Source organism: Equus przewalskii, chromosome 24 (assembly GCF_037783145.1).
Source record: "Equus przewalskii isolate Varuska chromosome 24, EquPr2, whole genome shotgun sequence".
Lineage (NCBI taxonomy): Eukaryota > Metazoa > Chordata > Mammalia > Perissodactyla > Equidae > Equus > Equus przewalskii.
The window spans coordinates 32,052,669-32,068,897 of record NC_091854.1 but is presented as its reverse complement, the minus strand read 5'-3'; the positions used below and the strand labels follow the sequence as shown (position 1 = coordinate 32,068,897).

The window sequence follows — 16,229 nt, the reverse complement described above, 5'->3', positions numbered from 1 at the left end:
TGCTTTAGCAAGGATTAGAAACATATTCAGTAAACCTTAGCTATTGGTATTCCCACCCTAGCCAACGGAAGCGGTGTGTGGTCCATCAGTAAACACGTGGAAAGACGCAGGTCGACTCAGACCTTTGAAGTTGACTCCTTTCTTCTAACACAAATATGCTAACCTTTGGCGAGAACAGAAAGAATAAGGAGTCAGAAAATCGAGCTAAGGCTGGCACTTCTACTCCTCAGGTTTCCAGAAAGGCATTTACAGGAAGTCGATATACCCTGTGTTTTTCCCCCCCTGCCTCGAATCCCTGCCCCACGACCGGGTCCCACCCGCAGCTCTGCCCTTCCATTTGGGGAGGAGCGGCGGATTTCACTTCATACTGGATTGGCTAACAGGGGGAGGTGAATCACCGAGGCTCCACCCACTTCACAGCAGGCCTGGAGGTGGGCGCGCGCCTGTTCCCTCCCTCCGGACCTGCCCAGAGGTGGGCTGGCCTGTCCCCGTCCCTTTAAGGAGGAGGCCCGAGCGCGGCCGGAGAGCCGGCATTGCCCCCGCCCGGAGCCGCTGCAGCCACAGCCCCGGCCGCCCCCGGCGAGCAGAGTCCGCCCCGGCCCAGGAAGCGTCGCCACCATGGTGAAGATCGTGACCGTTAAGACCCAGGCGTACCCGGACCAGAAGCCGGGCACGAGCGGGCTGCGGAAGCGCGTGAAGGTGTTTCAGAGCAGCGCGCACTACGCGGAGAACTTCATCCAGAGTATTCTCTCCACGGTGGAGCCGGCGCAGCGGCAGGAGGCCCAGCTGGTGGTGGGCGGGGACGGCCGCTTCTACATGAAGGAGGCCATCCAGCTCATCGTGCGCATCGCCGCCGCCAACGGGGTAAGCACGCGCGGGCCGAGCCGCTGCGCCCGGGCCGCGCGCGCCCCCTGCGCGCCCCCGCTCCCCAGCCAGTCCCCGCCCCGCTCCCCGGCGCCCGCGCCGCCCAAGGAGGCCCGGCCCGGACGCCCGCCCGGAGGTCCCGCGGGGTCGCCGTGCGCGGGCGGGTGGCTGCCTGGCCCCGCAGGGCTGCGCTCCTGACCCCCGGGCGCGGCGAGGCGCCGGCAGCCGAGCTGGGCCTGACCTTGGAAGGCCCGACCCTCCGCTCTTGCCCCTCCCTCTCTCTCCTCCTCCTGCTCCACCCGCTTCTTCGCCTCCCTGCCCTCCTCCTGTCCCCCCTTCCGAGGCCTCTGACATTTACGTTAACCTTTCCGGCCGCGGGAGATACGGTTACGGCGCAGAGCGCAGCCGCCGCCGCGCTGGAACCCCGCGCCTCCCGCCCGGCTGCCTGCTGTTCTCGTCTGGGCCCGGCGCTCCCGCTGGCTCCGAGCCGACCACAGGGCGGGCAGGGCCGCGGGGGGTCAGACCTCTGGGGGGGGCGGCCTGCAGGGGGTCAGGCGGCGGCTCAGCCTCGCTCCCCCCGCCAGTTTGCGCTGGGCCGGAGCCCCTGCCCTGGCGCGGCCTGGTGGCCGGGGGCGCAGCTTTTGGGAAGGCTGGTCTTTGCTCGGCGGTGCTTCTGGACGCGTTCCACGCGGGCCTGGCGCTGAATTCTGAGAGCCGGGCTGCGTGCCCGTGGGCGCCCTGATGCAAGCGGCCGCCGCAGGCCAGGAAATTAGCGCAACGCCGCGGTTCCGGCCGGCCGGGGAGCCGTCACTGACCCCGCTCCGCGTGGGGGGGGGGGGGGTTCAGCAAAGCTGGTACATAGCAATGTGGATTTATAAAACAGCTAAGTCGGGGCTGTTTGTTCACTCACTTCTGTAAAACATTTTCTAGCAAGTTTTTCAAAAACACCCCAAGTTTTCTTTCTATATTTAAAATAAGATTTGACTTACACCCAGCTCTTCTGGGGACTGACTCCCTTTAAGAATATTGTTATTCATTGGTAGTACCGTCTCTTTCTTGATTAGGGTATTGAGGGCCATTTTGCCCGGTCCCTTGCCTGTCTGTCCGTCCTCCGTGGCCCTGTGAGGTAGGCGCTATTACAGGCGGGCGGCTTCAAGATGCCAACGAGAAAACTGAAGCATAGGCAGGTGAAAGAATTTACGGGAACTGCAGTGGCAGCACTGAGAATCCAGGACAGACCTGCCAATTGCAAGAACTTGGACAGCTTCTGGGAACGAGGGGACCTTAAATCTAAACGTGTATTTTCCAGTATTCTCTAAAATCTAAAGCGGGCCCAGTCTGCATCTGCCGCCCCGGGTTAAACATTTGTGAGAGGCATCAGTGAGAGAAGATTGTCTGGATTTGTTGTCTCCACGCTCCTGAGTTTTCAGACAACCACAAATCCCCTGGAAAGAAGAGCTAACAATAGCTGTATCCCAGCAGAGGCCTTCATTTCCCTGTTAGCACCTGTGTTGAATTTGCATTTCATTCGTTCATTCATTCGACAGTGAGCCTGTACCATGTACAGAGAAATGTGTGGAATTAAAAGGTGATTCAGACACAACACTCCTCCTTAAGGAGCTTACAGCATAGTAGGACTATTAGGAGTCCAAATGGAATATTGTCCGTTGGGAGTAGTGTGCAGTGGGAAGGAAAAAATTAGTTAAGACTAAGAAAATATGTTCTTAGAACCTCATCCTCTTTAGCTACTGCCCGATTGCTTTCCCTCCTTTTAGCCCATCTTTATAAAAGTTGTCTGCCTTCACCATCATTGATGCCTCACGCCCGTCCACTCTCCCCTCACTGCCGTCTGGCTCCTGCCTTCTCCACCGCTCCACTGGCTCTGCTCTGACAAAGGCTGCTGCTGACTGTCGGGTTGCTAACTCCACGGGACGCTTTAGGCCATGTCTTCCTTGCCCTTCCTGTTGCATTGGGCGCTGCTGATCTTGCACTCCTGTAAAGCTCTCGTTCCCGTGCCTTCCTCACTGTCTCCTGATTCTACTCCCACTTTTGGAGAGTTCTCCATGGGCTGCTTGTCCTCCCCACACCCTGGCTTTCCTTAGGTTTCTGTCCTCAGCTCGCTGTTCTCTGGTTTTCTCCTTTTCTCTCTCTCCGCGCCGGGGAATTGAATATGCCACTCCTCTTCTGGTGTGATTCAGTACAGATAGCGTCTTCAGAAAGCTTCCTCAGCAACCGCGCTCTGCCGCCCTCCTCCCCTTGCCAAGTGCTTCTTTCCACAGATAATTCTAGAATAGATGAACCAAACCCCAGAGAAAGGATCCGTTGACACGGGACACTCCCCCACTGGACAGTAAGCTTCTTTATGACAGGTTTGTGGTTTATCTGTATCTGCCTCCCGAGGACAATGTGGCATTCAGTGCATCCTTGTTCCATTGCCCTGAACTGTGAATTGTGCATGTGACGGATCCACTTTAAATTAAGTGTATCTCAGCACATAAAGCCTGTGTAGAGTTGGTGACCAATAAATTGATCCTCATCAAACATTTATTCTGTGCTTACTTCGTGTTGGACATTATGCTAAGTTCTTGGGATCCGCAGTCTTCCTGCCCTCGGGAAATCCATAGTCTAGAAGGGGAGGTAGACAGAACCGGCTGGCGGTGTGTGAGGTGTTGGGGTGGAGGTCTGGGCCAGGTAGGGAAGGGGCGAGAGCCTGCGGGCTGTGCTTGGGCGGGGAAGGTGAGGGAGGGGGGCTTCACCGAGGGGTGGTAGCTGGACTGGGGTGGAAGGAAGGAGTTGGAGCCCTAAGGTGGGCTCGTTGGGGGAGAAACTCTAGGCAGAAAGAGTGAGTCAGAGTTGGGATGGTCTGCTTGAGCAAGCTGCTTAATTTCTGATCCTTTCCCCCCTTGTGTGTAAAAGTTGGAAATGATAATATGTACCCAGAGAGGCTCTTGTGAGGATTCAGTGAAACATTTAAAATTGCCTGGAACCCCCTTGTCACCTGGAAGCTGTTTGAGTGACACTTGTGGGGAAACCTCAGGGTGGGCCTGGGGCCCGGCTTTATGTTATCAGTGTTCTGCTGATGTGGGGACACCAAGTTAATCACAGCCAACCGGATGGATGAAGATGTTAGCACCTGCCCCCCCCCCCACCCCAAAGGCATCAGCATTGTCTCCCGCCTTCCTCTGACTCTCAATGGCCCTAACCAGTACAGAGGGATTCCCTGTTAGTCTAAACCCAGTTGGGTAAGTGGCAGAAACCTAACTCCCATTAGCCCAAGTGAAAAACGGATTTATTGGCCAGTTACTGGAAAGTCTAGGAGACGCCCGGTGCACACTGCTTGATTCAAACCACTCCTGGTCTCTAAAAATCAGTCTTGGGGCCCAAGGATCTGCAAATGACCAATTTAGGAATTGGAGAGAGTTCAGACTCACAAGGAAATGAATGTTTGGATATTTTGAAAGATAGGTTATCTTCAGCAAAGATAAATGCCTTCATGGGAACCTGTGAATAAGCAGGTTTTCTTTCATCAGTTCACAGGGGTTCTTGTGTCATTGGTTCCTTTGTTAAACCTGTGGACCTCCTCTCAGAATAATTTTATTTTTAAATAAGTAAAACAAAATACAAAGGATTACAAAGGAAATAAAAATTATATTGAAATACAGTTATCAAAATATTAACCAAATTTGTGATATAGCAAGATAGTTGCTTTTTTTTTATTGTGGTAACCTTGGTTTATAACATTATATAAATTTAAGTGTACATCCTTATATTTCAGTTTCATGTAGATTACATCATGTTCAACACCCAAAGACTAATTACAATGCTTTTCCACGTACATATGCCCAATCCCCCTAGAAGTGGTAACAATAATAATAATGATTCTGTGGTTTGTTGCCAACATTCATAATTGAAGGAAATGCTAAATTTCATTTAGAGGTTAGTGAAAATAAAGATTTGTGTTTGTTTTGCCATTCAAATTCATGGACCCCATTGAACTCTACCTATGGACCTCTTCGGGGTGGGGGCGTCTAAGGGTCCGAGTTCAGAACCCCTGCACTGAACAGATGACCCCCTTTCAGTGTCAGGTGCTGCTCCCACCAACATGGGCGTCAAATCCATGACGTGAGGTTGAGGGTCTCAAGTTCTCAGACCACACAGTGGGGCTTCAGTGGGGGGACTCCACTATCTCCCGCTTGGGATGGGTCAGTCTTTTCTGAACTTCCATGAGGTCCAACTGCAAACACAGGCGAAGGGAGGTGTTTCTGGATGTAGTTCTGAGAAGGAAATGGAAGAATACAGGGCAGGAGGGGAATGCTTGGAACTCGGAGGTACTTGGTGTTAGGTGGAGCACCTTGCTACCCTTCCTGATATCCTTGGGGGAGAGATGACTTGGCAGGAAAGCATCTTTGGATCACTTTTTAATATGCTATAAGTCCCATATTAAAATAAAAGTCCTTTAATTATGATGCGCTTATGAGTGATGGTTCTACCCAGTTTACACTTTCTGATTTTGATTGGCATTAAATAATAGGATGAATAAGCTATTGTCCTTTTCCATCCAGGAGTGTGCAATCTTTTGGGGGAGATAAGGCACAAGAAATACACATGCAAAGAACAGAATTAGAGAAGGTGCTCAGTTCAGATAAGGGAGAGAACGTTCTGGATTGGAGAAAGAAGAGGCAGAACTTGAATTGTGTCTTGAAGAGTGGATAGTATGCAAACAGAAGAGGGGGCCGCCTAACAGGAGGGGGGGCAGCAGAAAGGTAAGGTGGAGGAACGGGCAGGGCTGCTGCTTAGAGCCGGGCACTTAGCCGCTCAACCATCTTTGCTGTATAAAATATTCAGATCAAATTGTTTGGGAGCTTCTCTTTCTTGGCGTCACAATACTCTTGCTAAAAAATCTTTTTTTCTTTTCTCTCTCTTTCTGACCCAAATCTAATGCCCAGGGAACAGTAAAGACTAAAAGAAAAACGTTCTCCCTTTTCACAGTAAAGCTTCTTTGGGTAATTAGGATTCAGTAGGGAAGAGTGACTCATCAAGTCAGTAAATGTACCTATCCAGCGCCTGCTGTGTGCCAGGCCGAGTTTTGGGCCCAAGAATACAGCAGTGCCCTGAACAAAGCTGCTGCTGTCCCGGGGCTGCAGGGTCCTAGGCAGGGAGAGAGAGATGTCAGATCAATGCTCCGAGGAAAGTAGGGCATGGTAAAGGGAGCGAGTGTGGGAGGGCGGGCTGCCCTGTCCAGTGTGCGATCGAGAAAGCCTCTGAGAAACCTCCATGAGCAGAGACCCCAGTGGAGTGGAGGGGGGAGCCGTGCGGGCGTCTCGTGATAAGACTCCCAGCAGAGGAGGAGTTAAATGTAAGGGCTGAAACACTTGAATCGTTTCACATTGTGTAATTGTGTTCCAAATAAACAAAGGGACACATTTTCGCTGTACAAACGGTCCCAGTATACATAGAGTTTATTCATGTATTTGCAATGTTTGTGGAAGTTCACCGAAAAGTGAGACTCAGAGCCAGTTAGAATTTGGGGTTTATATACCATCTTAATAGGGGAAGGGGAGGGAGAGAAGGGCGTTTATGGAGAAGGAAGTGACTCTTAGGGAAGATAAACGAGGCCCCAGAGAAGGGCTGAGGGAGACAGGCTAGTTCAGCGATGAGGCCTCGGCTCTGGTGCTGAGTCCATCTCCCTGTTTGAGGACCTCTCCCGGGGAACGGCTTTGTGACAGGTGGGGAGGCTCTGCTTCCAGGCAGATAAAGGAGTGCAGAGAAATGCCTGTTCTCAAATGCCTTCAGCTCAGAATAATTTGGATGCCACAGTGGCGTATTCAGGACCCCTTCTGACTGTAGAAGAGCTTTCAGGAGAGTGATTTGTGTGGGCTACACCTCTGAGAAAGTTAGGCAGGAAAGTTTGAACTTCCTCCCCTAAATTCCCCCAAGGTCCACGCAGACCTACCCCGTCGTTCTGTTGCCCGTGGAGCTGTGCTCAGTGTTGGGAACCACCTTTTAAAAATGGCTGCTGAGCGTGTTGAGTAATCGAGGCTCAGCAAGGGCTTCAGCTGGGAGCATTCGGAGGACGTTTCTCACCTGACATCCTCAAAGGGGGCAGATCTCAAAGGGGCAGCCCCGAAAGTTGTTTGGGAAGGGTAAAAAGAGTGTGCCTTAGCCGTGGGGCATGCAGATATCAACTCTGTGTGTGTGTGTGTGTGTAACTTCAGCTGTTGGAGGTCCCCCTTCCCAACGCTTCTCCCAGTCACCACGCAGCTGAGTCCCTGAGGCGTACGATGGAAAAGGTGAGTCAAGCCCCGGATAAACACAGTGGGGACTGCCGATCAAGTCATGCCAATAAAGATTTGATCATGAAGCCGGACACCTCGAACATTATGTTTTCATAGTGGAAACATTTTCTCTCCTTTGTCGTCTTCATGAGTACCTGAAAGCGTTTCTGAAAAGATGAAATGTGACAGACAGGTGGTGCACAGAAGATGGGCTGACTTGTCCAACCTGCTAGTGAATGATGGAGTTGGAACCAGGACTCTGGTCTTCTGATATTTCATCCAGTTGGTCTTTTCCATAAATAATTTTACCCCAAAGCAAGTCGTTCAGGGGATTGTATAATATCCTGGTTAAAAGTTTGGGAAAACTGGATAGGGCAGTGTTAGGTAGGACTTTTCAGAGCTTTTAGTATACAAATGAAGTCCTGTGAATTTGCAAGAACGATTTTGGGAAATACCAGTTTATACCATCCCGGGTTGAACTCCAGTATGCTTACAAACACCTCTGTTGCTGGAGAGTGAGTTGAAAGGGCTAATACCTGTGTGAGTCCAGTGAGCTTAGTCAGCGTGGGGAGTAGCCGTTTTGGGGCCAAACCACCCAGTGTGGCACTGGCGGGGACCTCAGGATGAACCTGTCAGTTAAACTGACTGTCTCCTGGGATAAAGCAGAGCAGAAGACAAGCCCAGTTGTCACCCACTTGGGACTCACAGTCGAGAAGATTTGTGTTGGAGGCAGGTGGCCGCAGACAAGCACACCAGCAACTGCTGCCGGATGCAGTCAGAGCTGTGATGGGGAGAGCAGACCAGAGGTGCACCTGATTCCAGGACAGGGAGCAGGGAAGTGACACATACCCAGACCTGAAGGGGAGGAGGAGAGAAGAATTTTCCAGGTGAAACCAGATGTGAGAGAGCATAGCAGGTTGCAGAGGTGGGCTGGAGACGCCCAACTCTGTATTTCTGTTTCATATTCTACAAGAAGCAAGCGCACTAAAGGCACACCTCGTGTTTTCTATTTTGCAAGATGCTTTGCTTCATTTCCTCTCTACAGCAGACATTTCAGGAGTCCCAGACCCATGATCACAGTGTCAGGAAAAGAGACTGGAAACTGCCTCCTTTGCGCCTAGATCGTAAGAGATATTACAGTGGAAAACAAGGCAGGCCCCCCGGGACCGTGCTCCAGATTCCAGGTTCCCACGGGGAGTGGCTGAGGACACTGCCGGCCAGGTGAAGCTTTAAGCAGGAACTGAGCGTTTGGAGTGGAGAAGCGTGCAGACCATCTGCTTGGATGGAAGCCACTTTTCTCGCTATTAGATTGAATCGAAACCAGGTTAGGGATCACAGTGTAAAGGAAGAGGCAAATTCCACATCAAGGCATGACTGTTTTTCTTCCTTTGGTGATTCATGGAAAAAATGAAAACGGGACCGGTAGAATATAATTCTAGGACCAGCTGGCCTCCCTTGGTTCAATGGGGACAAGTCATTAAGTGTCATCCTATTAGCACCGGGAAGTCACATTTTACCACTGGGATGGGTTCTCGGGTTAGGGTGGAAGGTGAAACTTTAGTATAGTCAAAACCAACCTTAAAATCTCTTAGGAAAGTACCAGATTGTCAAAATGTGTAACATGATATGTATGTCTTTAAACACCAGAATAACACTTGGCACAGCAAGATGCTCACAGCTTCAGAGGCGTGTGGGGACTAAGATTGACTGAGGGCATATGGTCGCTGAGTGAAATGAGAGCAGAACTGCCCATGCTATTTAAATCTCACTTCCCTCTGCTCCCCCTGTCAGTTATATATAAACTTGTGCAAGATAAATACTTGTGTGCTGTGACTACACTGCAAATTCCTGCTGCCACTCGGAGTTGCACATGTGCGAACCACAGCAGTCCTGATTCAGCACATGCGATCTGGAGTGTTGAGCCCTGTGTCTTTCTGCTTGGCTTGAGTGTGGAATCTGTTAGAGTTCCCTCTCAAGGCCTGGACTCCCACTGTAGCTCAGTTTCGGCTGCCCTGGAAGATGACATTTTAAGGGACCTCCCAAAGTGAATTTGATGTACACCGTGTAGCCTATATTTTAAGTCGAATAATTTACACAAATACATAGGTTCAGGGTGGTAACAGAGACTCAAAACCATGGTGGATTAGACAAGATAGAAGTTTTTCCCTCTCTCCTGGAATAGTCTGGGTGTGAGCAGGCCAGGACTAGTGTGTAGATCCATGGTGTTGGGACCCCACCTCCTTCAATCTTGTGGCCCCACCATCTTGAAGGTGTTGCCCTTGCCCACCTGGTCGCAGATAGCTCCCCCCACTACATCCGCATTTCAGCGAGGGGGTGTGGGAAAAAGATGGAGCAAAGTGCCTTTTCCACAATGTGGAAAGAGCATGCCTCACTCTTGCTCACAATCCATTGATTAGATCTTCCGTGCAGGCCAGACTTAAGTTGCAAGAAGGGCTGAAAAATGCAGAGTTTATATTGGGGGGCATGTGCCCAGCTAAAAATGGGTGGTTCTGCTATCTTAAGAAAGGGAGGGCGACTAGAAATCTCTGCCGTGGGCCACCTCTTTGGCCACGCAGATGACCATGCCCACTCCTCTTCCCACCCATGAAACACATCACTCCTTCTCAGGGGAGGCACCTCAGATTCCTTCCAATAAATATGCATAGTTACACTGTTATACAAGCAGAGTGGTCACCAGCCATTGTGTTCACACTCTGCTGCTGGCGGGGAATGCAGACTCCCTGCCCTGGCAGTGGACCAGGTCCACAGGGCGCCCTGGTTCTGCCCTGTGGAGGAGCTCTCTTGTTTTCCATCCTCTTGCTCGCTCAGTGCTGGACCCTGGGGAGGAGGTCCTGAGAGCCCTTTTGGGCACTGAACAGCTTCCGCATTGTGCTTCCTGCCGGTGAAAGTTGGGAGGTGGAGGCCAGGGGTTGCTTTTGCAGACCAAGTTTGTGGTTTCTGTTACTACATAGTTATTTCAGAAGCTCATTAGGCTTCTGGCCTGTTCTGATCAGTTCCAGGTACTGACAACCAGGGTCAAAGTCCTCATTTAGACAGTTTTGAAGCCTGAAGCCTTCAGCTGTGATTCTCTGGCCTCCATGCTCTGTCCCTCCCCTGGTTTCTCCACCCCGGATGGCTGCCCTGAGACAGTAGGAAAGGATGGGCTGGGTGAGAAGGCAGTATCCTTACCTGGATCTTTGTGGGTGGGCTAGATCCCACTGTCTGGCAGGGAATCCTGGGAAGGATGTGAGGCCAGAGCCTTTTCTGCTACACCTGCTGCTTCATGCATGGCCGCTTTGGCTGGGGTGCGTAAATAGTGGTCATCTCCACTCTGCAGTGCTGCACGCTACTGGGCATGGGCAACATAGGTTGCAGGCCACAGTCAAAGACAACTTCTCGTCTTCTCTTCTCTGTAACCTCCATTTCTGTCTGCAGACTGGCCAGTCCTTGCCTGAGCTCCTCTCTGTATTGTGGCAAGACGCAGCCAACAAACACTCCTATTCTGAATTCTCCCGATCATTTGCCTGGAGCTACAGGTTTGATTGGCCAGTGGTCTGGCTTCTCAGGTTGCAGTGGTAACAGTTTTGCTATGGCATAAAAAGTGTGCCAATGCCACATATTTTAGATTCTGTTTTGGTACAGAATACCAAGTTTTATTATTAGTTAAAAGGTAGAGGGGCTAGCCCAGTGGTGTAGTTGTTAAGTTTGCGTGCTCCGCTTCTGTGGCCTGGGGTTCGCTGGTTCGGATCCCAGGTGTGGACCTGGCGCTGCTCATCAGGCCACACTGTGGTGGGATCTTACGTAAAACGGAGGAAGATGGGCACAGGTGTCAGTTCAGCGACAATCTTCCTCAAGCAAAAAGAGGAAGATTGGCAACAGATGTTAGCTCAGGGCTAATCTTCCTCATCAAAAAAAGGTGCATTTGGCTGCTGTAACAGATTTCCAAGATAAGTTACTTAAAATAAAAGCTCACAGTAATAGAACCCTCTGTGCAATAGGCTGGGTGTGGGCAGTCCAGGGCTGGTGAGGTCGCTGCATTGTGTAAGGGGACCCACATGTCTCTTTGGTTCTCAGCCTTCCCTAGCCAGGTGATATGGTTGTTCCAGCCAAGAGGAAGAGGAAGGAAGGCACGCCTTTCTCAGAGATTGCGCATGATCAGCTCCACTCGTGTCCCTTGGCCAAAACTTAGTCTGAGGCCTCCTCTGGCAGCAAGGGAGTCTGGGAAATATCAGTGTTATTCTGGGTGCTATGTGTCAAGGCTAAATGTTGGGGGTGTCAAGCTAAATGAAAGGGAGAACTGATGTTGGGGAGCACCCAACAGACCTCACTGTCCCAAACATGGTTTTCAGATTGAGGGAAGACCACTCAGTCATTTTCAAGTGGTAGAGTCACAGAGGGGAGACAGAAACTTAACTTTATATAGGTAAATAGATTTTCGAAAGAGACCTTGACTATCGTTTATTCCAACCGCCATCTTAGAAAGGAACCGAGGCAAAAACCTTCCCATTTTGGAGGACTTTTTAAATGAAACTGCTTTACTGAGATATAATTGACATAACACAATACATCCACTTAAAGTGTACCAGTCAATATTTTTTGTGTATTTACAGAGTTGTACAACCATCACAACAATTTTAGAATATTTCTATGACCGTAGAGGAAGCCCCATGCATTAGCAGTCAATCCCTCTTGCCCCCCTCTGCCTTTGGCCCCAAGCAACCACTAGTCTACCTTAGGTCTCTATAAAATTGTGTGGGTGGGTTTTACGCGGACTGAATGGCCAGTTCTGGTTGCCAGGCAGAAGTAACTAGGGAGGCCCAGGAGCAGGAGAAGCAGAGGCAAAGCCTTTGAGTCAAGACAGGAGTTGATGTCCCATTCTCCCGTGCGCACTGTCCCCAGCACTGGAGACACAGAGTTGAAGATGTCCCCAATCTCAAGAAGCCTCCAGCTGAATAGGGGAAGACTGACACACAAAAAAGACCGTCATCTCTAGGTACTGTAAGAGCTAGTACCCAAGGAAAAGAGATGGCTCTGGGCGCTCAGGGCAGGGGCACCTGCCCCAGCCTGGGGGCGGTGGGTGTCTCTAGGAGGGTGCTGTGTCCAGCGAAGGCTTTCTGCAGGCGACAAGTCTGTTTTTCTCTGCAGACTCCCTGTCCAAAGCAGACCAGGTTGTCAAAAAAAGGAGGAGAAATTTCTCCAGGAGAATATCTTCTTCATTTCCATGAGTGTAAGCAATCAGATTTCTTTTTTTACAAACATATTTGAACTTATATATCCAAATTAGTATTGTACGCTGCCAGATCGCCACTCTGGGACCCGCACGCTTATGCCAGTGATGCGTCTAGTGCTCAGAGCATTTGGGAACTCCTCTACGGGAACTATTTTTCAGCCAGTCGGCTTATGGGTCACCTAGGAAAACCAGTCACATTATTTTATAGTCATGCCTCATTTTTCACCTAAAATGATGTAACAAGATTTGATCACCCACTTTATTCATTAGACGTGGCTCCAACCAATTTTTGTCTCTTTCCAAAGTTCAAATCCATTCTCCAAGGATGAAATTTGTTATGACTGAAGACTTTCAAAGAAAGTCCCACAGACTGTAAAGACAGTTGCCCGAAAAAGAGTTCCAGAAATGTGAGTGCAGTGTCAGCATTGTTTGAATAAATATATTCGTTCCCGAGGTGATTGTTCTGAAGGAGATGACATTAATTTAGATGAAAGTCCTCTGGCATAGCTGTTTAGCATGTTACCGTATTTGTACTGTCGAAGCACACTGCCCTGTTGAGAGGGTCTTGGGAGACGGTTGTGCTGAGGGGCACTCTGGCCTTCTGCCTGCCTTCTGCAGTCTGCGGGGCGGCCTGGGGATACGGTTCTCCTCCATTCTGGTCAACATCTGAACGTGCTTTGGTTAGCATTTGGACACTGTACACAATGGGAAGGTTTGTTAAAACACAAGCAGACAAGATGGCCCTGACCCAGGGTGACAGTCCTGTCAGCCCTTGGCCACAGAAACGAGAACCTAGGTGTTCACCTGTGCCCACCTGACTGGGAGATGGTCCCGCGGGTGCAGAGAGGCCAGGACATGGAGCTGGGATGGCGTAGTGGGGTGGGGTGGGGAAAGAGCGTTCATGTTAATAATAAAACCATGTTATCACCGCCTCCACGGGGCCTTTGAGAAACGCACTCTGTGGAGAAATCCATCTAAAAATGAGGAAAAGGGAGACGAGCGCAGGATCCACTGAGGTGGATCGGGAATGAGGTTGGCATCTGTTGCAGAAGGCAGACTGCCTCCCCGGGCCCCACAGATGGCGCCAGGCCCTCTGTGGTCAAATCCAGGAGAAAAACACTTCTCCCACGGTTCACCATGGCCAGTCCCCATGTGTAGATTTAGTGTAAAAAGAGTAATAACGGCAATATCTGCCTTCAAAGAGACATGTGAGGATGAAGTAAAATGCATCAGGCTGTTATCATAGTGCCTGACGTGGTGTTCAGTGAACAGAAGATTCTGATGCTTCTAACCATTATGATGATTCCAAACGCTGAGGCCGTTGGAGTGTGGGGGGGTCTTCTGTGTCTGCCGCGACTCCCCCTGCCGCCCACCTGGACGTCCTGTCTTCTCTCTGTCCACGCATTACCCCTTGAATTTGGTTTGCGGTGCAGAGGCTCACGGTTGCTGTCCCAGTCACAGGCCGGTCAGTTTGGGGCTGTCACCTCATTGGAGTTGAGCTGGCAGTTGAGACGGATGTCTTAGGATGGGTCTGTGGAATGGTTCCCGGGCCCAGGCCAGTGTTATGCTGCAGATGGGAAGCTGCAGGAAATGCCTGTGGCCTGGCTGTGCGCCTCCTGCCTGCGTGGATTTGTTCGTCCATGAGCATGGTTGAGCACTCTCCATGTGCCGGGCCCTATGGGAGGTGGGGCGGCACAAAGATGAAGAAGAGCAAGCCTTTGTTCTCAGGGTGCTCATGCTCCTAGAGCAGCACCCATAGGTACGTAGAAAAATGTGGTGCGGATCGTAGTTTCCTGTGGCTGCTGTGACAAATACTACAAACTACGTGGCTTAGAGCTACAGAAATTGATTTCCTCGCAGTGCTGGAGACCAGAAGTCTGAGATCAGGGTGTTGGCAGGACTGCGCTCCCTCTGAAGTCTCCAGGGGAGAATTCTTCCTGCCTCTTTCAGCTTTTGGGGGCTCCCAGTGCTCTTGGCTTGTGGCTGCCTCACTCCAGTCTCTGCCTCTTCTCCTCTTCTGTCTCTTTTAAGGACACTTGTTATTGGATTTAGGGCCCACGTGGGTAATCCAGGATGGTCTCATCTCAAGATCCTTAATTCCGTTACGTCTGCTAAGACCCTTTTATCAAACACAGTTGCATTCACAGGATCCAGGTGGACATGTCTTTGGGGGAGGGCGGAGGGGGGGAAGTGGCTGCCATTCAACCCCGATACAGCTGTATAAGAGGACAAGTGCAGGGCATCATGGGAACGCAGAGGAGAGCTGCCCAGCCCCACTTTGAGGGGGAAGGGAGGAACAAGGGTGTCTTCTCTTCCCAGACGAGGTGATTTTTGAGGCAAGTGCAGAACGATAAAGAGGAATCAGAGTGAGGTGAGGGTGGAGGGAAGCCACAGTCCTTGGCTTACAGCAGGTGGCTGATACCTCTTGTCCTACTTCAGTCACACCAATGGTGTGTTACTACACCATTGTGTAATGTGTGTAACAGCTGGTGTGTATTACACCAATGGTAATAATTGACAAGAAGATTGCAGAGTTCCAGAGTCCACAGCGCTGCTGCAGACGCCTGACGTAATGCCCAGTGGAAGACAGGCCACTTGGAGGCTCCCTGAATCTCACCAGATAACTGCTTCATAGTGATGGGTTGGAATTGAAGATTTTGGTTCAAATCTCAGTTGTACAGTTTACTGTGCAATATCATGTTTTCTGCTTAACTGATCTAAAGCTCAGTTTTCTCACTTGTAAAATGGGATTAATTCTAATATCCGCTTTATCAGAGAGTTTTATGAGAATTAAATTAAACAATGGGCATGCAAAGGTTTTGGAAACCCTAGGATACAACCCAAATGTGAGTTATTATGGTTGTTTTGAAATTCCACTGTTGCTTCAGGAAAGCCACCCCACTGGACGAGTTTAAGTTTCCTGCCAAAACAAATCACAGCATGCAGCTTTATCTGACATCTCTCAAAGTCCAAAACTCAAATGTGCTAAAGAGTAACCAAAAAGTAGAGAGATCATGCCATTTTGAGGATCTTAGTGGGGTATCAAGATTAGCTCTTTTACCTTAGAATTTTGTTGCACTATAACTTTTGATGTCAGACAGACTTGAGTTTGATGCCTGGATGTGCTGTTTATTCGCTGTCTAATCAGGCACACTGCTTGAACTCTTTTTCTCTTTACCTATTTGTAAAATTAAAATGATGTGTCATAGAGGTGTGTTCAGGGCGTGGTAAGATAACGCATAGGAAGCCACCCAGGAAACGGTCTCACACGTGGTCGTAAGAAGCAGGTCACCACGCTGGGCAGTGGGGTGGTGATGGGAAATTCAGACACTTGAAACTTCTCCTTGCTGATCGTCCCCAGCCAGCCCCCACCTTCTCAGTTTCACTCTCTTCTTCCCAGCTTTGCCACTGACCCATCAAGATGCTCCACACCTGTCAGCCTATAAATTTCAGAAGTGTCTATTATAGAGACTAAGTGTTTCATGCCCAGGGCCCGGGGAGCAGTGGGAGACCTTCTCTGTATAACTTTAGGTTTTCAGTAACGTGTTATCAGCTTGATGCTCAGTTATCTCGTAAGAAGACAGTGGTCAGCCTCCAAAATAAACAAAATTGTCCTTGAGTAGCTTAAGTCCTAGTCACAGTGTTTGGTCTACCCGTTAGGGTGCTAGGGTAGTGGTTCTGGTAAATGGTTGGGTCCGCTTTCTCCTCCAGCTTCTCCCGAAAGATATTTGAGGGGGTGCTTTGCATCCATCCAACATTTACTGAGCGTTTTCTCATTGCTCAATGCTGTGCTGTGCATTTGGGTCAAATACGGTGCACAAGACGGTCTCCAGCTCCCGGGGGAGCTCGCTGTCCAGTGG

At 50.3% G+C, this 16,229-nt stretch overlaps 1 protein-coding gene across 1 annotated transcript in view; it reads left to right on the top strand.

Annotated features, from left to right (window-relative positions):
• Positions 1-270: 270 nt before the first annotated feature.
• The window catches only part of PGM1 (phosphoglucomutase 1), a 58,744-nt gene continuing 42,785 nt past the window's right edge, over positions 271-16,229 (top strand). Inside the window, exon 1 of the mRNA XM_070591868.1 lies at positions 271-864. Coding sequence (XP_070447969.1) covers positions 619-864 — 246 coding nt within the window. The 5' untranslated portion in view covers positions 271-618. The remainder of the gene's footprint in view (positions 865-16,229) is intronic.